An 18,951-nucleotide genomic window follows, 5' to 3' on the forward strand; every position below is an offset into this window, starting at 1 on the left:
CTAAATCTCATGGTGAATGTGTCAAAGAAGTAGCTAAGATTTATTAAGTCGAAAAATTCCTTTGGTATGCATAAATCTTAATTCATGTTGATTGTGTTTATCACTAGCAAAGTGGGTGATATTGTTAAAAATTGTTAGTGATTGGAAAAATTATCTCATATAGAAAGAGTTTTGCTTGTTTATTAAAAGATATCAAAATAAACTGTTTATTACCAATAATTATATATGTTCTAAGAGGTATAAGTGAACATATATAGTTATTCTAAGAAATACAAAGTAAACTATTGTATCTATTCTGAGAGGTATAAGTGAACAGATGTAATTGTTCTAAGAGATACAAAGTGAATGGTTATATGTTCTAAAAGGTGTAAGTAAAGAAATGTAATTGTTTTAAGAAATACAAAATGAATTATTGTATCTATTCTAAAAGGTGTAAGAAAATAGATATAATTATTCTAATAAATACAAATTGAACTGTTGTATGTGTTCGAAGAGGTGCAAATATTTTATAAATAGCAGTTTTGAACATAAATCTATTAACTTTTCTCTTTTATTTCTTCTCTTCATTTCTACTTACAAACAACATTATTATTCTTTAATTCATTCTTGAGAGAATTCTAAAATTGCTATCTATAGTTCTGTTTTAATTATTATCCTAGAGGGATCTGTCTAAACTACCTAGTAGAAACATAGTGGAGGGTTTTACTCTTTGTCAATCTCATTATATTGAGAGCAGCAAATGCTCCATATAATATTTATTACAATTTGATTAAAAATTTTGGTAGAATAATTACTCAAATTGAGTATGCTTGTGCTATTAATAATTTAATATATGTTATGCATTGCACTAGACCTGATATTATTTTTACATTATACAAATTCTCAAGATATACTAGCAACCCTAGTGGAAAGAAATTCCAATGTTTTTTGGATATTTAAATTATTCTGTGATAAATTTTCAATTGTGCTTAAACCATATAAAAATTTGTATCCAGACAAAGAGTTGTGTTCATTGGTCAAAAGATGTAACTGAATAAAGAGATGCAATTCTTCTTAATAGTTACATTCATGAAGAGATAAATTTGTTGGCCAAAAGGTTCCTACACTTTGATTAATAAATATTAGAGCCTTACAAGTTATTTGTAAGGAGTGACAAAAGGATAAATGAGTGCGCATTTGTATGTGTGCAAGTTTGGTCGGGTTCTTTATCCTTGGAGGCTCTTATTTTAAATAAATTATGGAGTAATTTGTTTCTACAAATAAGGTACACATCTAGACTGTGAATTATCTATGTAATTCATGTTATAAACATATGATTATATGGTAAACTAGTGAAATAAATATAATAGAGATCATAGGGTTATACAAATGCTAGTTAAATAGCTAGTGCTAAGGATAATAAGTCAAACTTCAGTTGGGTGTTTACCTTGGGTGGAAGTGTTGTTTCTTAGGTATCAAAAAAACAAACTTGTATAAGTCATTCTATAATGGAATCCAAGTTTGTAGCTTTGGCAGTTGCATGTAAAGAAGCAGAATAGCTGAAAAACTTATTACCAGCTATTAAGTTGTGGTCACAACTGATGCCATCTATTTCTTTACATTATGATAAACATGAATATGTGATACAATTAATCTCTGAAGGTGTTATTACCATATTTATGTTAAATTCTGTAATAATCTAGCAGATCCTTTAGCAAAAGAGCTCTCAAGAGTTATGATTATAAATATATGTGCTGGATTAGAATTAAGAATATTCCATTAAATTTACTAGTGATAGGAACCTTAATTTTTATTACAAATGAAACTTCACCTATATGAACATAGGAAGTTGTGTTGCTTCAACAAAAAGTGAGAATAACTTTTGTAAATGTTCATGAAAACAGGAGGTAGCATAAAGCCATACTCGTGCTAAAATTTTAGTAAATTTTTAATTCAAACTAATTGGTTTATGCGTTTAGTATTTTCGATTCTATTTAATAGAAATATAGGTTTAAGCTAAGGCCAACATGATTTTTTTAGAACTTTGAAATACTTACACTAATAAAAAATTTAAATTGAAAGATACTTTTCATTATGTATGAAACAATGGGATCTAATAATACAAGCTAACCATGATTTCTTTAGAACTTTGAAGTACTTGCACTAAGAAAAAATTTAAATCAAAAGATACTTTTCATTATATATGAAACAATGGGATCTAACAATACAAGCTAAGTGGGGAATTATTATAAGTAGCTTGTATTAGAAAGTAAAGAGAGAGAGAATTCACACATTGTTAAAATACAAGAAGGGGAAGAAGTGAAAATAATGAAATATATATATATATATATATATATATATATATATATATATATATATATTTTAAATAAATATATATTATTTTATGATGACACTTGGCACGTTTGTGTGTGAAATAAAATAATTATTTTATTTTAATTTTCGTAAATAACTTATAAACAGATGTGTTTATTAACAAGTAAATGTGTCTGTTAATAAATAAACATGTCTATTACACACAAATAGTTATAACTGTTAGGAGAGGTGTCATAAATAGATGTATCTGTTAATAAAAGAATATAGTCACATTTGTTAGAAAATGTGCTGATTTAAAACAAACCGTCATGTCTGTTGAAAATAATTAAATGTGTCTTATTAGAATAGATGCCATGACTTTTCATTATCTGTAAGTATTGATGTGTTTTTTCAATTAAAAAAAGCTACTTCTATTTCTTCTTCTTCTTTTCTAGTCTCTCTAAATTTTGTTTGTATAAAAAGTTCTTAAGAAAAATATTCAGAAGTTATTGTCTGCAGATTTCAGATTTTGTTATATCTTAGATATATATGTCATAACCTTGTAGTAATCTAGTGTGAGTAATTAATACTTTAAAGATAGTGATTCATTATACCTCAAAATCTATTCTACACCTACTGCTTCTACACAAGCTTATTGATGTTTGAGGTATCTGTGAGGTAGACTTTGGGTTGAAACAATCCCTTATGAATAACCTATTTTAAATTTGATTAAAATTTATTTTAAACTATTATTATTATTATTATTATTATTGTTACCCAGAAAATATCTGAAGTCATTTAATTTTATATAATTTAATTAATAATTTACATAAAAAATTATTTTTTATCAATAATTTATATTTTAAAAATTTAATAATGCGATAAAATATTTAAATTCTATTTTATTTAAAATAAAATATATAAAAATTTATAAATATTATTATAAAAAAACATATATTTTATATTTAATTAATTATTAAACATATTTTGATAATGGATATCCAACATATAAAATCTGAACCCGAATCCATAAAAAACCTGATTATATGCTATTAAAACCTATCCTGGTTTGATCGGTTGAATATCCATAAAAACTCAATCCATTGCCATCCTTATCTGAATGAGGATCACGAACCACCCAAAAGTTAGTTTAAATAGATGAGTATTACTCAAATCTTATATTTAATATAAATATCTTATTCCAAACTAATGTGAGACTACAATGTATAAATATCCATCTTATTTAGTTGGGATGAGTAGAATAAAAAAAAAAAAAAAACTTCTCAAATAATACAAAAAGGAACTTATTTGCTTTGTATTATAAAACCAACTTTCCATATTCTACTTGTTTTGTACAAGAAAAATAAATTACACAGTCAGATTTGATAACTTGCACTTTTGTGCAATATATTTTGTTAATTTTATTATATTTTAAATTATATTATCAATATTAATATTTCTTACAATTTCAAAGTAAATTATTCATTGAAAAAATAATTTTTATATTAAAACATTTGTATCAAATTTTCTTTTTAGAAAAAATACTACTGTCTACAAAATAGAGTTTTTTTTTTTAACCAATTACAAAATAGAGTATTTTAAACATGATTTTGAAATTCAAACTGATTTGATTGGTTCGAACTACAAAAATAATTAACCTGTTTACCAAACAGTTTAGTTTACCTTCAAAACCCACATATCACTAAAATTGAGAAAAATTTGATGAACTTGTCAAATGCTTATTGACCTGTTGCAGGTTTAATGGATTGAGTGAGTTTTCAATATTTTTTTTTAATAAGCCAATTTAATCAAAATGACATCTTTTTATTAAACCATTACTTTTAAAAGATATTAAATAAAAATTACAGCTCAAGTGCTCAATTCTTTTATTTTTTAATTTTTGAGCTCTTCTTATGTTATGATGATTTATTTTAAATATAATTTATATGAATAATTATGATAATTTATAGTGATAATTTATATTAAATCAATAATATTATTATATAAAATTTTATATTACAATTTGATTCGATCCGAATTCAATGCAGATTAAACCTTAAGCTTTTAATTATTAACTTTTATTAATTTTTAAACCTTAAATCAAATAAAGCTATTATGTATATTTGCGCAATTACACACATGGACATTTGTCCAGTTACTAATCTTTAATTGATTAGTTCTTTTGTTAAAAAATAATAATATATTTTTTTAATGTAAAATCTACGTCAATTTTTAATAATTTTTTAAAAAAAAAAAGAAAAATCATAAAGCAGATGAAATTTTAGTGAGACTTTTCTCTTGACCTATCCACCGTCCCTCGTAAAAAGCCACCAGTACCGTGATTGCGTAATTCAAAAAAGCACCAATTGAAAGTATCCCACGTGTGCTTCGCATCCTCCTTCCTCACTCACCTGTCGCTCCCTCGTCTCGCCTCGTCAATGCCCACCAATCATTATTAATTCTTTTTATTTTTTATTTTTGACTTTCCACACATCCAAACAGACCGTAAATTCTTTTTTTTTTTTTTAAATAAAACAAAGTGCCAAATTTAAAAATTCAAAAAGCTCCGCCTAAGCCTATATTTGCCTTCCGGTTTTCCGCTACTCGACGCCTCGCCTACACAACGCTGAAAAACAAAAAAACCCCATTATTGGACTCGCTGCGCACTGCGCATTCCGGCGCACTTTAGCACTTCCATCTCTGTAACTTCAAAAGCAGAGCTCTCTCTCTCGTTCTCTCTCTCTCTCTCTCTCTTTCTCTCTCTCGCACGCGATGGGTAGAAATCGTGCGCTTCCTTTGGTGTTGTTGATGGTGGTTTGCTTCTGCTTTGTGTTTGATGGTTCGATTGAAGTCGTTGGACTCACATTCTCTTCGAAACTGATTAATCGTTTCTCTGATGAGGCCAAAGCGCTCTGGATTTCTAGGAATCGTAATTTGAGTCTCGATTCCTGGCCCAAAAGGAATAGCTTAGAGTACTTTCAGTTGTTACTGGGTAGTGACTTGAAGCGTCAGAGAATGAAGCTCGGTTCTCAGAATCAGTTGCTGTTTCCCGTACAGGGCAGCGAGACTTTCTTTTTCGGAAATGAGCTTGACTGGTTTGTGCAGTTTGAACTCTGTTTGGTTGCCAAGAAAGTAAAAGAAATTTGTGAGATTTTATTTATTTATTATTTTGTGCAGGTTACATTACACATGGATTGATATAGGGACGCCAAATGTATCATTTCTTGTTGCATTGGATGCTGGGAGCGATCTGCTGTGGGTCCCCTGTGATTGCGTACAATGCGCCCCCTTGTCTGCCAGTTACTACAGTTCTTTGGTATGCAAGCAATTTACCAACTTTTTTCTTTTTCCCTTTCTCCTAATTTGTTAGTTTTTTTGTCAAAGAAAAAACTTCTTTCCATCTACTTGTTGCTTAATACATGTTAAAAAAAATTAAAACTTGCAATGTGGTAGTAATTTGAAGTCAACTAGACTAGTGGAGTAGTCCAAACTAAGAATTAGGTAGCAGGTTCAGCTTTAATTTCCAATGATTGATTTGCAGGTGCTCCCTTGTATTTGGGGCATCTACTTATGCAGGATAGAGATTTAAGCGAGTATAGCCCATCTTTATCCAGCACAAGCAGGCACCTTTCTTGCAGCCATCAGCTTTGTGAATTGGGTTCCAACTGCAAAAATCTGAAGGAGCCCTGCCCATACATTGCTAACTATGATGACCCGGGTACTTCAAGTTCTGGATTTTTGGTCGAAGATAAACTACATTTGGATTCAGTTAGCGAAAACGCAACCCCAAGAAGGGTGCAGGCTTCAGTTATTATAGGGTGCTTATATCATTCTTGTCTTGTGACTTTTTTTTTTTTAATTTTTTTTTCTTACTCTGTTTTGCTTCATTTTTTTGGTTCTTACTCTTAATTTTTCCTGTGATGCAGCTGTGGTAGAAAGCAAAGTGGTGGCTATTTGGATGGAGCTGCTCCTGATGGTGTTATGGGACTAGGACCCGGAGACATTTCTGTTCCAAGTTTGCTTGCAAAAGCTGGATTAATTCGGAAATCTTTCTCGCTCTGCTTTGATGAGAATGATTCTGGGAGAATCTTGTTTGGTGACCAAGGGCATGCGTCCCAAAATTCAACACCATTTGTGCCTATGCAGGGAAATTAGTAAGACATCTTTATATTCCTTTCAAAGTTGTTTTCTTTTATTTGCCAAAGCGCTTGTCTTGACTCTTGAGTGATCTTTAGACTTACTGAGTATTCTTTCCGTCTGTGCTTAATGTAACTAGTTCGTACATTGTTTCAGTATTACTTATTTTGTCGAGGTGGAGTCTTACTGTGTTGGCAATTCTTGTCTTAAGCAATCCGGATTCAAAGCAGCTGTTGACAGTGGTGCATCTTTTACATTTCTTCCAACTGAAGTTTATAATAAAATTGTGTTGGAGGTGCATATTTGAGTCTGCAATGTTCAATATGTTAAAAGAGTTAATTATTATATGGCCTTAGAAGTAATTGCTTCCTGAATACAGTTTGACAAACAAGTGAATGCACAAAGGGTTAGCTTCCGGGGAGGCCCATGGAATTATTGTTATAACTCCAGGTTGGACTGTAGTCTTGGAAAGGTTGGCAAGCCCCTTTTCTTATTTCATCTATAACTGATTGTCTGCTACTTTTCTTTGGAACAGTTCACAGGAGTTGAGTAATATTCCTGCCTTGCGACTCCACTTCCTAATGAACCAAAGCTTTATAGTTCATAATCCCACATATTCCATTCCCCAGAATCAGGTATTGGATCCTATTCTTATCTTTTCTTCATTTGAATGTAAACTTGTGAGACTGTATAGCAGGACTTGGTGAATGCTAGAAAGTTGGGACAAAAAAATGTTCAACAAAAGTATTGGATGAAGTTGAGAACAGAGTTATAGGAAGTGTACACTGTGTGCATGGAGTTCTATGAATACTGCATCCAATGAATGAACTGATTCAATAAATTTGAGAAGTGATTGGAAGGGAACTTGAAGAGGTTTTTGTCAGTAGCAAAGAGATTGAGCTGAGCAATCCATCTTCTAACCCACTTCAGATTTTGGCATTCTATATATATATGTGCTTTTTATTAATTCTTAGGGGATTGTCCTTTCAAGATTTGAACTTGGGATTTCAAATTGGGGGTCCCATGTGAGTCCAAATCTCATTAGGATGGGAGTTGGCGTTTGTATGTGATGGTCCTGATGGAGAAGGATTATTCTTATTGTGTAGTTCAAACCATGGTATGCCTTATTGTAAAGACTCAAAAGGAACCTCTTTCCAATTACACATGTCATGCTGGCATAAACAATACATTTTGGATAGTTCTAACAAATTTAGCTGTATTACATGCATAATCAGAGATCAGAATATATCTTTGGTGTTTGTGCTTGCAAGTTTCTATTTTTTCTTGGCAATTGGTAATTTGGTATGGTGATTAGATGTAAAAATTTGCAAATCACATTGTTTTGAAAAATATTAATTGACTTGACTTTTATGGTGCAGAAATTCACCATGTTCTGCCTAGCTCTCCAGCCAATAGATCTCAACTATGGTATCATTGGACGTGAGTGTTACTCTGCCTTGTAGCTTTGTATGCATATTGTTTTTCACAGTTTCTATAGTGACACTGATCAATATGTAAATTGCAGAAAACTTCATGACAGGTTATCGTGTTGTTTTTGATATGGAGAATTTGAAATTGGGTTGGTCTAATTCAAATTGTAAGCATTTAAGCTTGTGTTGTTTGAATTCTCTAAAATATAGATGATTTTTCTTATTTGAAGTCCTAGTTTTTCTGAATACATTGAACCATTGATTCTTAGAAATTTCTTACTTCATTCAAATTGCTTGTGAAGAATTTATATGAGTACTAGAATCAACTTCCATTTAAAGGAGATTCTGATAGAAAATTTATAGAAACCTAACATGGTTATGAAGAATTGCCTTCTTGGTTCAACATTTACTTTTGTTGGCAGATTTGAAACTGATTTTATCCTTGATTCACGTGTGCAGGTCAAGATATAAGTGACAATACAAAAGTAAATCTTGCGCCACCTCCAAATGCTATTTCGCCAAATCCATTGCCAACTAATGAGCAACAGAGCATCCCTAATAAGCATGCAGTTGCACCTGCTGTTGCTGGAAAGACTACCTCTAAACCCTCTGCAGCATCCCAGCATATTCCCTCTCTGCTCTATTTAATGAGTTCGTTTGTATTGCTACTGAACATATGTATGTTTGTTTTGCAAATCTAATCTCTGTCCCACTCTCTTCTGCTTGTAAATCCCGTCTATCCTGTCAAACTCTTCCAATTTCCATAGGTTTTCAGCTTTCTGAAGATCATTCTATTGATTGGGGTTGGTTGAGAAGATCAATTATCTTCTTAATGTAGCTGGTTCAGTTTACTGCTAACTTCTGTTTTGCGTAGTATTTGTTAGTGTTGATAGTATAGTCATTGCTAGGTTTCTTACATTTATATGCTTTAGCCAAATTAGTCTTGACTTGGTATGGCTATAACGCAAATTCAATGCCAGAAAACATGGCAGAGTTGCTGGATGTGGCTCTAACATAATTAGCACCAAGGCAGATCACCATTTCATTTGAGCTTTGTTCCTAAGCCATTTTGACTTATTGGGCCATGTTTTTGAGCCCTTTATTTTTTGTTTCCCTAACTGATGGTAATTGATAAGAATAGTATTCAATGAAAGTGAAATTATCTGCCAAAAGCCCAAAACAACCAACTCTACCCATATTTTGAAACTGACCTTGCAAGCTGCATGTGGCAGATTAGCACTCCAAATAAATTGGGCTTCCTTTACTACGATAGAATTGGAAGGTTTCTATTTGGTTGAGCTGCCTTCTGCATAACTTCACATTGCGCTGCATGTTCATGCTTCCTCAATCAAGTTTTTAAAACTTTTATTTCATTCTTTAATTCATTAAACAAAATTCAATCTTTGTTTCAACAACTTGTATTAATATATCATTTAAAATGGAATGGAGTTCAACCATTGCATTGGAACTATTAATATATCTATCCACTGACTTGAATTGAATTTATGAGATGAGTAATATGTTTTTAATACTGATCATACATGCAGTCTAAATATTTAATGGGTCCAAAAATTTCAATCAGGAGCAGTATAAAGAAATGGATAAGATGGATTTGTACATATTTTGTGGCTTTTAGGTGTCAACGTTTTTTATGCGCGGAGGTAGAAAACAAAATTCCTAGACTCCAATGCCCAGCTGCTATTAGGCGATCACGTTGCACAGACGCAGAGGATGATTATAAAGTTTATAACCATCTCAGATGCAAATATAAAATTTGATTTTGATGAAATTCAACATTGTTTTAAAAAATTTATTTTGTAAAAATATGAAAAGTATAATTTTAATCAAAATCAAACCCATCGATTTTAATAATTTTTGTCTGATTCCAAACCAACTGTTGAACTGATCTAAGTAAAAACATTGGCATAAAATGGTACCTTTATGGATCATATAATTAAGCTATTGATAAATGGGTTGCTTTAAAATCATTAGTCCTTAACCGCTAAATCTCCTCACAGCCTATGACCCCTTCTTTTATGCACCCTTCAATCTGTCTCCATTTACAACCATCTCTTCCCCAATCTCTCTCTTTCTCTCAGGTATACCTAACAAACCTTCTTTTAAGGCTCTCATCGTCATCGTCCTTGTGCATGGTTTTATATACAAGCCACTCTCTTCTCTCTTGTTCCAAATATAAAAGAAAAAATATTAAAAATCATCGTCAATAGCTTAGATAAAGGTGACAGACATTCATCAATATCAAGATGGGTCGTGTTAAATTAGAGATAAAGAAAATAGAAAACAACACAAATCGACAAGTTACATTTTCAAAACGCAGGAATGGACTCATTAAGAAGGCTTATGAACTTTCCATTCTTTGTGATATTGATATTGCTCTTATTATGTTCTCTCCCTCCGGCCGTCTTAGCCATTTCTCGGGGAAAAAAAGGTGACGCCCAATTTTTCTATTCTTTATTTTGCATGTTCCTATTTTTACATTTCTTTATGTTTGGATCATTTAGATATGCAAGAAAATCTAATTTGCATATAACCGTTATGGCTGTTGATAAATTTGATGATATCTGAAACAATTTTCTTCTCTCTCTCTCTCTCTCTCTCTCTCTCTCTCTCTCTCTTTTTTGCATGTTCATAATCAATGTTGATTCAAATCTTTTTGATGATGATCATAAAAATTAATTAAGTTTCTGAGTCTAGAATAGCCATCTTTCTTGTTACTTAGAAATGATAAAATCATGGCCGAATGCACATCGCTCTGAGACCTCTCATCGATTAATATCAACATGAACTGAGTTTGTATATGGAAATCCGCTACTGAAACACAATTTCCTTTGATGGGTCTTCTTCTGTTTTCATTTTTCAGCCAATTTGGTTGTGATGTGAACTCTGAGCCCAAAGATTAGGATCTATAACTATACTTGTGGCTAATGGCTTGAGAAATTAAAGGATGGTTTATTTACTATTGCCACATATATATAATAAATACTTTCAAGAATTCAGTTGTTGCATTGATATAAAATCCTTTATTATTTTATTCATTTCATTCTTAGGATAGTATAATGTCAAAATCTACAATACAATAATATGTTCTTAATTTATGCTTGAAAACTCAGGATTGAGGATGTGTTTGCGCGTTATGTTAATCTCCCAGATCAAGAAAGAGAACAGTATGTATGCTATTGAAATTACGTTAGTTCAATTTGTAAATTAAGTTTCATCTAAACTAGGTTAATCATTTGATCATCTTACACCATAACTTTTCTGTTTGCAGTGCTATATACCCTGAACATAGCAGACATCCGTATGCTCTACAACCTTTAATTATTATTCCCTTTTATTAATTCCCTTCTTTGGCTTTTTCATAGTTGTTTTATTTACCATTTTTTTTTTCATTTTTCCTTCTTGCAGTGATTTTCAAAGCAAAGAGGTAAATATTAATTAGCTTTAATATGATAAAATTTTAGAAAATTCCTCTCACTGAAGTTAGAGTTTTCATTCGTCTTGTTGCAGTATTTGCTAAGGACTCTGCAACAACTTAAGAGCGAAAACGACATTGCTCTTCAACTTGCCAAGTTAGTCTACATTTCCCTCCTTCTCATCATATATATTAATTCATTTATGCAACTTTTTTTCTTATTTGTTTATTCTTTCTTATTAATTCATCTTGGATATCGATGCTGCAAAAAGTCCAACAGCTATCAACTCTGATGTTGAGGTACATAACAACAGTATTCTTTTAATTATAAATCAATTTATATCAAAAGCATTAATCTTAATTAATTGGTTAATGTTCTTCTTCCATTTTAGGAACTCCAACACGAAGTTGCCAGTTTACAACAACAACTTCAGATTGCAGAGGAACAGATAAGGTTAACTAGTTAGCTCTTTTTTCTTATCTTAATTAATTAAGTTTTAATTATAATTAATAGCTTAATTTTTAATCTATTGCTGCTTCATCAAACATAGGATATATGAGCCCGACCCACTAAAAATCTCTTCCATGGGAGAGCTAGAATCATGTGAGAAAAATCTTGTTGACACTTTGACAAGTGTTATGCAGAGAAAGGTTCACACAACTTAATTAATTTTTCTTCTTTTTATGATTAATAAAATTTTCTTTTTACTCCAAATCCTTATTATTTCATTTACTCGTTGCAGGAGTATTTATTGAGCAACCAAATTGCTTATGATCCCTCTAGTATGCAGGTAATTAAAGTGAAAAGAGGCATTATATATTAATTATTGAAAATTTTAACTAATTAATGATAGAATTAAAATTATGGATGTACACAGCAAGGGATGGCAACCTCATTCGAGGATGAAGTTATAGGTTGGATGCCTGATGGTGGTCAAAGCCATACCCATATTTTCGATACTTCTGCCTCTTTGAATAATCTTAGGTTTGTTTTTCTGTTTAAAATGTAATATTATTGAAGTTTTAGAATTATTTAAAACATTTCTCATATCTTTAAATATTATTAAAAAAATTGAAAAATAATTAACTAATTAAATTAGTTATGTGTTTGGAGACAGAGATCTATCATCAACAATGTATGATCCATTGTTGCAAGGAAGTAGCTCAAATCGAGAGGCACAAAGCATGGCAGAGTGCCATGTCACAAACCCTAATGACCATAATAACTTCTCTACATGGCCTCAGCCTTACTCATCAACCACTGCTCTCCATTCCAATCCCATGCCTGCACCTTCCTTATACCCTCAACTTCAGGTTTTCTTTCTTTTATTTTTATATATTAAATAATTAGTTTAATTGCTTTAATAATATGATTATATATATATATATTAATTTAATGAACTCATGAAAATTTTCGTATACAATCAGCCTGGAATGATGGGCCCAAACATTCCAGAAATGATGCCACGTGAGCAGATGGATATCCCAATCAGTGGACCTCACTTGCAGTTGGAGAATGAAGCTGCAAATTTTGACAACAAAATCCCTCAACTTAATGGGCAATAAAAAAAAAAGCAATAAATTAATGTTGATATTCACCGGCGAGCCAGCTGACTCATGTAAAAAATTTCTTTTTCTTTTTGAATTATTGAATGTTGCATGTTATTCATAGATATAAACATACCAAATATCATCCCGTATATGATTTTAACAGAAATTAATTCCTGTCACATATTTGATTAAAAAAAAAATTCATGGTTTTGTATATATATATATATATATATATATATAAATAAGGAAATGAAACTATTGAGATTAAAATGTCAATTTTTTGTAACTCTTTTATTTGTTTTTCCTCAAAATTTTTATAAAATTTAAAAATTTGAATTCCATATGGTTTGACATTGCTTTCTGATAATTATTTTCACAACTATTGGGATAAAAGTTTAATTGCCAATGCGTTTAGCTAATTTGATTTGAGGCATATACTTGGTAGCATCGTAAAGAATTTGTATGGGCAAAGAAAAGAAAAACAGAAAGTTCTAATGAAGACAAATGACACATAAATTCTGACAAGGGATTGCATGTGCATTTGTGTCTATGCAACAGTCAAATTATTAAATGTGAGCATTGTCAATATCAGATTCACCTCTTATAATCTATAATAAAAAAATTATATATATATATATAATATAATTATGTCTTCTAAATACACTTAATAATATTAATTTATTAACAATTATGATAAATTTTTATCTAAATCTGATTTATTGTGAATATAAAAGATAAACATATAAATGAAACCCATATGTAAATAAGTGAGACTTTTATATATATATCTGTATCTTAAATTTATGATGAATTAAGTTAAAATAAAATTTTCCCTATCTATAATCAGATATTGAAGAATCAAAACTATCATTTAATTAAAAATTTTAACTTTTTGTTCCATAAATATATAATTATTATTTTAAACACTAACGGTTGACTACTGAAAAATTAATCTAAAAATTATATTTATTAAATACCTCCAATAAAAAGTTTAAATGCTAAAATTTAAAAATTAATTTTCAATTAAATCAACACTAATTATAAATTCACAATGAGGGTCAACTTTGAAGCACATAATGCATATTCCTGCCGATAAATAAGGCTCTAAAGGTCTCAATTCTTACCAAAAGAGAGAGAGAGAGAAAAAAAAAAAAAAAAATCTTACATCTAAATCTTTCCCCATATAAAAATATCACTACCATCATAACCTTACCTCCTTTATGCGACTCATTTATCATATTCTAACTCTGCCTCCTTGCAATAATCATCAGTTTCACCATCTCTCTTCATCAAAACCAGACACACAGCAGATAGTTCTAAGCAAGGTAAGCATACAATTCCCTATTACATGCTTTCATTTGCATGCATTAGGTAGAAGATTTCCAGCTGAGTTACATTAATGGGATTTTTTTTGGATCTCTTGATAACACAATTTAATTTTTTTTGTTCATCCTTTGATTTTTATAAACATATTATCATTTTTTTTTTATCTTTAATTACTTTGATGTTTTCTAGCTTTCACTCCCACTCTATCGATATGATATACCGTTGCATGTATACTCATCTATATATTTATTTAGATTGAAGTAAGGACATTTTATATATAAAATAATAAATTAAACGATACGATCAATACATTATGAGATCGTGTATGAATTAATTAAAATGATAAATTTTATGAAAAGGAAAAAAAATTTGAAAGATTTGACTATTTTTAAGGGTGATATAAACCTGCCTTAGATATGATCAAGAAAAGCTTTGTCAAAGTTGTTTTTCTTGTTTTCTTTAATCCATTATTAGCAAACAAAATAAGATATGATTAGTGTAATTTGTTTTTTTCTTAATTTGAGTTACGGTTACTCAGGAAAGCATAGCTATCTGCTACTCACCAACGAATTAATTGAATCCTTTCACTGTGTTTTCAAAGTCAAATGATTCCCCATCTTGAAACTAGCCAATTGTATGATTGCCTTCTAATTAATGGGTCCTACAGGAATTTTATTTTATTTTTGGTAGGGGTGTTAGGGAATAGGAACTCGAACTTGATTTTAATGACTATAATTATCATACGATTTTTGCAGCATTAATATTAAAATTAAAATTAAAATTAATTTTTTGAATTACAAAATATTTTAAAAAGGCATATGATTTAATTTATTGGAGTACTTTGAATGAAGCATATGAGTGTTATTATACAATCAGGTGAAGATTCAGTTGACTTGTTTGGAATGAGACTTTGATTTCGTTTCATTTGAATATATGGTATGATACCTACTTTCCACACATACACACACACACACATATATATATATATATAATTCAATTTTATAAATGTTAATAAATTTCATTTTAAATAGAATTTATGCATTCAGATATGGAGGGTGAAGAAGGAGCCTCTTTCGAGTTTGACGTTGATCGCTTGGTTAATGGTCACAGTGCCCCAGTCTCTCCCTCTCCCGTTGAAATACCTAGTAATCTTTCTAATGTAAGTACGACGTCGTACGTTCAACTATATTTACCAAAACGTTTTTATTAAAAAATATATAATTATCAGGTGTAATTCATCAAAGATTTAATCATATTAATTAAGATATGGTAATTACAGGAGCTTGGCGAGCTAGGCTCATCATCTGGAAGCAATCCGCCTCCTCCAATGAATGAAGCAATTCCCAAACAGAAGCTCATGACAGTCGCAGCATCTACAAATGAAAGCAATAGAAAAATGGCAGTCGCTGCAGGTGCAGGCTCCTCCTCATTCCATCCTCCATTGATGGGGACTTGGAAGGGGATTGGAGTTGTACCTGGAATATCACCCTCTCCCTGGATCAACCAAAATCAACCTTTTACGCCTTGGACTTCATTAAGGTACATGCAATAAGAAATCATCATCGTTGGATTAATTATAATATATATTTGTTGCTTAATTTCATTTTAATTTATTATAATTAAGTCACCTAATTTATTTTTTTATTTTATTTTTGATAATCTTATAAGCATCCATTCACATATTTATTTTCAAAATCTTGTTTTTTAATAGGTATATATTTTCTTTTTAATATTAGAATAGAATCTAAGAAAAATTTAGCATAAATATATTCAAATTAAACTTAGGTTGATAGACCTCCCTAAAACACCGAAAAACACCCAGTCCTAAGGCATGGCAAGTTAAGTCAAAAAACCTGGAGCAATACAAACCAGAACCAAGCTAACGCAAACTTAAGACAAGAGCAACCGACTCAAATCTTGTATGCGTTTTGAATGTGTATTTCTCAGCTGCATGTAGAATAAAAGGAAAAAAAAAAATGGTTCACGCATTTTGCTTAAAATTCTGTTGCAGGAATAAAATTAAATGACCTAATGATGATAAATTAAAATTATCTAAATGATAAAATTAAAATTAAATCACAAATTTAATTGCATCTTAATATAATTAATCCCACCATTCTAACACTTCATATATATATATATATATATATATATATATATATATATATATATATATATATATATATATATATATACGTACTAACAGTATTTTTCATTTAGGTACCAAGATTACTTGATAAATCAGAGACAACTACAACCTCATCAAGTGCCTGGAATGACAAATGTGAATGATCCATCATACCAGCAGAACTACTCTATGCTACATGGAGCTTCTATAGATTCAAGGTATTCATTTAACCTTAAAACTAATTAAGAATAAGATACATATAATTAACGATTAGATGATTATGTGTTTGTTTCATTGAAGATATTGTTTCTTGTTTAGCTTGGAATTGAGAATGATATGAAGTTTTTTTTTTTTTCCTCATTTTAATTTAGGCTCCCACAATTTGGTTACCATAATGGAAAAACTAATGAGGGATTGGATATTTCGCCATATTGTAACTCATTGCCTTCAACGTCAAGGTGCCTTGTATTGATTACTGTTATCACTCAATTTTCTTTTATTAATAGAAGCAACACATATTGCACAATGTATCTCTTTAACTTAAATGCTTGATCTTTTGCCTTCCTTTCCTTGGAACCCAGGTTCCAGCAGCATATTCATCCAGCTAACTTGTTTGATCTGCAATTGCAATGCTGTAATTCCTGGCAGCAGCAAGAATCTCTCAAACTTTCAGGGTAACATTTTTCCACTTTAATTAATAAACAGCTTAATCATCTAGTCTTTTAATTTATTAATCCATTGTTATACATAGTAGGGCTCAGATATGTCAACCTGAAGAACTGGCTAATCAAAATGCAAGAAGAATTACTGACCTTGAGACATCTCAACAAACTCAACTCTTTAATACTTCAGAAACTCTTCAGGCAAATATGAATCTTGATTACAAGTTGCTGTAATTGTTCTCTTGACTAACCTCAAATGGCGTCATGAATTATGCTTGTTTTGAATTGTTCTCAGAGTGGAATTCTGGGAAGACAAATTCTTGGAAAGAGGCCATTTGAACTTGGGGAATCATCATCATCACCATGCAAGCTTTCCAGGGTAAGAACTGAGTATGCTTTCTCTTTATATTTCTTTCATTTTTTTTCCCATCTAATGAAATTATTATTATTATTATTATTATTATTATTATTATTATTATTATTAGGTGGAATCAGGAACGACTCAAGAAAACCATGGAGCAGCATGGAGACCTCAAGACAAGCTTTCCATTCTATTGAATTTAAGGTAGTGGTTTTCTGCTATTTTTAATAGTCATCATTTATATTATAATTTATATGTATATATCTAATTAATTGTGAGGATTTATGATAATTACAGGCCAATCAGAAATGCAGTGTATGATCCATTGTTTGAGGGAATTGGTCTGCCTGTAGACCCACATTTGCGGATGCTTGCTTTGATCTGACTGCAAATGCTAACTACTTGCATATAAAACTCCACCATTGTAGACACATGCACTTGCAAGGGGCTCTGGAGGTTTTGCTGGTTGTTATATATATTGATGGAAATTTGTGACAATACCTGCTTATTTTTTATACCAATAAATTTATTCTCTGTTTAGATTCCGAGAAAATTGAATCCTTTTCTCTAAGTAGTAGTAGTAGTAGTAGTAGTAGTAGTAGTAGTAGTAGATGGAAATTTGTGACAATACCTGCTTATTTTTTATACCAATAAATTTATTCTCTGTTTAGATTCCGAGAAAATTGAATCCTTTTCTCTAAGTAGTAGTAGTAGTAGTAGTAGTAGTAGTAGTAGTAATACCTGCTTATTTTTTATACCAATAAATTTATTCTCTGTTTAGATTCCGAGAAAATTGAATCCTTTTCTCTAAGTAGTAGTAGTAGTAGTAGTAGTATAAATTTATTCTCTGTTTAGATTCCGAGAAAATTGAATCCTTTTCTCTAAGTAGTAGTAGTAGTAGTAGTAGTAGTAGTAGTTTATACCAATAAATTTATTCTCTGTTTAGATTCCGAGAAAATTGAATCCTTTTCTCTAAGTAGTAGTAGTAGTAGTAGTAGTTTATACCAATAAATTTATTCTCTGTTTAGATTCCGAGAAAATTGAATCCTTTTCTCTAAGTAGTAGATTCCGAGAAAATTGAATCCTTTTCTCTAAGTAGTAGTAGTAGTAGTAGTAGTAGTTTATACCAATAAATTTATTCTCTGTTTAGATTCCGAGGTAGTAGTAGTAGTTTATACCAATAAATTTATTCTCTGTTTAGATTCCGAGAAAATTGAATCCTTTTCTCTAAGTAGTAGATTCCGAGAAAATTGAATCCTTTTCTCTAAGTAGTAGTAGTAGTAGTAGTAGTAGTTTATACCAATAAATTTATTCTCTGTTTAGATTCCGAGGTAGTAGTAGTAGTTTATACCAATAAATTTATTCTCTGTTTAGATTCCGAGAAAATTGAATCCTTTTCTCTAAGTAGTAGTAGTAGTAGTAGTAGTAGTTTATACCAATAAATTTATTCTCTGTTTAGATTCCGAGAAAATTGAATCCTTTTCTCTAAGTAGTAGATTCCGAGAAAATTGAATCCTTTTCTCTAAGTAGTAGTAGTAGTAGTAGTAGTAGTTTATACCAATAAATTTATTCTCTGTTTAGATTCCGAGAAAATTGAATAGTAGTAGCAAGATGTGATGAGCGATGAGCGA

At 30.5% G+C, this 18,951-nt stretch overlaps 3 protein-coding genes across 5 annotated transcripts; all 3 read left to right on the forward strand.

Annotated features, from left to right (window-relative positions):
• Positions 1 to 4,879: 4,879 nt before the first annotated feature.
• LOC110640882 (aspartic proteinase-like protein 1) lies at positions 4,880 to 8,717 on the forward strand. 3 transcript variants are annotated; one of them, XM_021792411.2, is made up of 10 exons: positions 4,882 to 5,387; positions 5,470 to 5,608; positions 5,869 to 6,110; positions 6,219 to 6,446; positions 6,586 to 6,724; positions 6,809 to 6,879; positions 6,965 to 7,064; positions 7,809 to 7,869; positions 7,955 to 8,026; positions 8,319 to 8,717. In XM_021792411.2, the coding sequence occupies exons 1-10, from the start codon at positions 5,065 to 5,067 to the stop codon at positions 8,558 to 8,560; spliced, it is 1,617 nt and encodes a 538-aa protein (XP_021648103.2). In that variant the 5' UTR covers positions 4,882 to 5,064; the 3' UTR covers positions 8,561 to 8,717. The 3 variants fall into 3 exon arrangements, 2 of the variants coding, with proteins under 2 accessions (XP_021648103.2, XP_057994289.1); XM_058138306.1 differs by having other exon boundaries at positions 5,243 to 5,387; positions 5,834 to 6,110; XR_009144939.1 differs by lacking the exon at positions 8,319 to 8,717 and having other exon boundaries at positions 4,880 to 5,387; positions 6,965 to 7,546; positions 7,955 to 8,027.
• A 1,217-nt stretch (positions 8,718 to 9,934) lies between these two features.
• On the forward strand, positions 9,935 to 12,992 carry LOC110640881 (agamous-like MADS-box protein AGL104). The gene is made up of 12 exons (XM_058137988.1): positions 9,935 to 10,308; positions 10,991 to 11,044; positions 11,149 to 11,178; positions 11,286 to 11,304; positions 11,388 to 11,449; positions 11,565 to 11,592; positions 11,685 to 11,746; positions 11,844 to 11,943; positions 12,036 to 12,083; positions 12,171 to 12,277; positions 12,411 to 12,606; positions 12,721 to 12,992. Exons 1-12 carry the CDS (start codon positions 10,124 to 10,126, stop codon positions 12,856 to 12,858), a joined length of 1,029 nt encoding a protein of 342 aa, XP_057993971.1. The 5' UTR covers positions 9,935 to 10,123; the 3' UTR covers positions 12,859 to 12,992.
• Positions 12,993 to 15,217: 2,225 nt separating this feature from the next.
• LOC131174659 (uncharacterized) lies at positions 15,218 to 17,193 on the forward strand. The gene is made up of 6 exons (XM_058138409.1): positions 15,218 to 15,328; positions 15,449 to 15,708; positions 16,390 to 16,515; positions 16,669 to 16,755; positions 16,879 to 16,971; positions 17,052 to 17,193. The coding sequence occupies exons 1-6, from the start codon at positions 15,218 to 15,220 to the stop codon at positions 17,191 to 17,193; spliced, it is 819 nt and encodes a 272-aa protein (XP_057994392.1).
• Positions 17,194 to 18,951: the final 1,758 nt, after the last annotated feature.

The sequence above is a fragment of the Hevea brasiliensis genome, chromosome 16, assembly GCF_030052815.1.
Source record: "Hevea brasiliensis isolate MT/VB/25A 57/8 chromosome 16, ASM3005281v1, whole genome shotgun sequence".
NCBI lineage: Eukaryota > Viridiplantae > Streptophyta > Magnoliopsida > Malpighiales > Euphorbiaceae > Hevea > Hevea brasiliensis.

Coding starts and splice junctions, on each gene's coding strand:
- LOC110640882 (XM_021792411.2), top strand. CDS start 5,065: ATGGGTAGAAATCGTGCGCTTCCTTTGGTGTTGTTGATGGTGGTTTGC. Junction 5,388..5,469: donor TTCGGAAATGAGCTTGACTG/GTTTGTGCAGTT, acceptor TATTTTGTGCAG/GTTACATTACACATGGATTG. Junction 8,027..8,318: donor GGGTTGGTCTAATTCAAATT/GTAAGCATTTAA, acceptor TCACGTGTGCAG/GTCAAGATATAAGTGACAAT.
- LOC110640881 (XM_058137988.1), top strand. CDS start 10,124: ATGGGTCGTGTTAAATTAGAGATAAAGAAAATAGAAAACAACACAAAT. Junction 11,593..11,684: donor CTATCAACTCTGATGTTGAG/GTACATAACAAC, acceptor CTTCCATTTTAG/GAACTCCAACACGAAGTTGC. Junction 12,084..12,170: donor ATGATCCCTCTAGTATGCAG/GTAATTAAAGTG, acceptor GGATGTACACAG/CAAGGGATGGCAACCTCATT.
- LOC131174659 (XM_058138409.1), top strand. CDS start 15,218: ATGGAGGGTGAAGAAGGAGCCTCTTTCGAGTTTGACGTTGATCGCTTG. Junction 15,709..16,389: donor ACGCCTTGGACTTCATTAAG/GTACATGCAATA, acceptor TTTTTCATTTAG/GTACCAAGATTACTTGATAA. Junction 16,756..16,878: donor TCATTGCCTTCAACGTCAAG/GTGCCTTGTATT, acceptor CTTGGAACCCAG/GTTCCAGCAGCATATTCATC.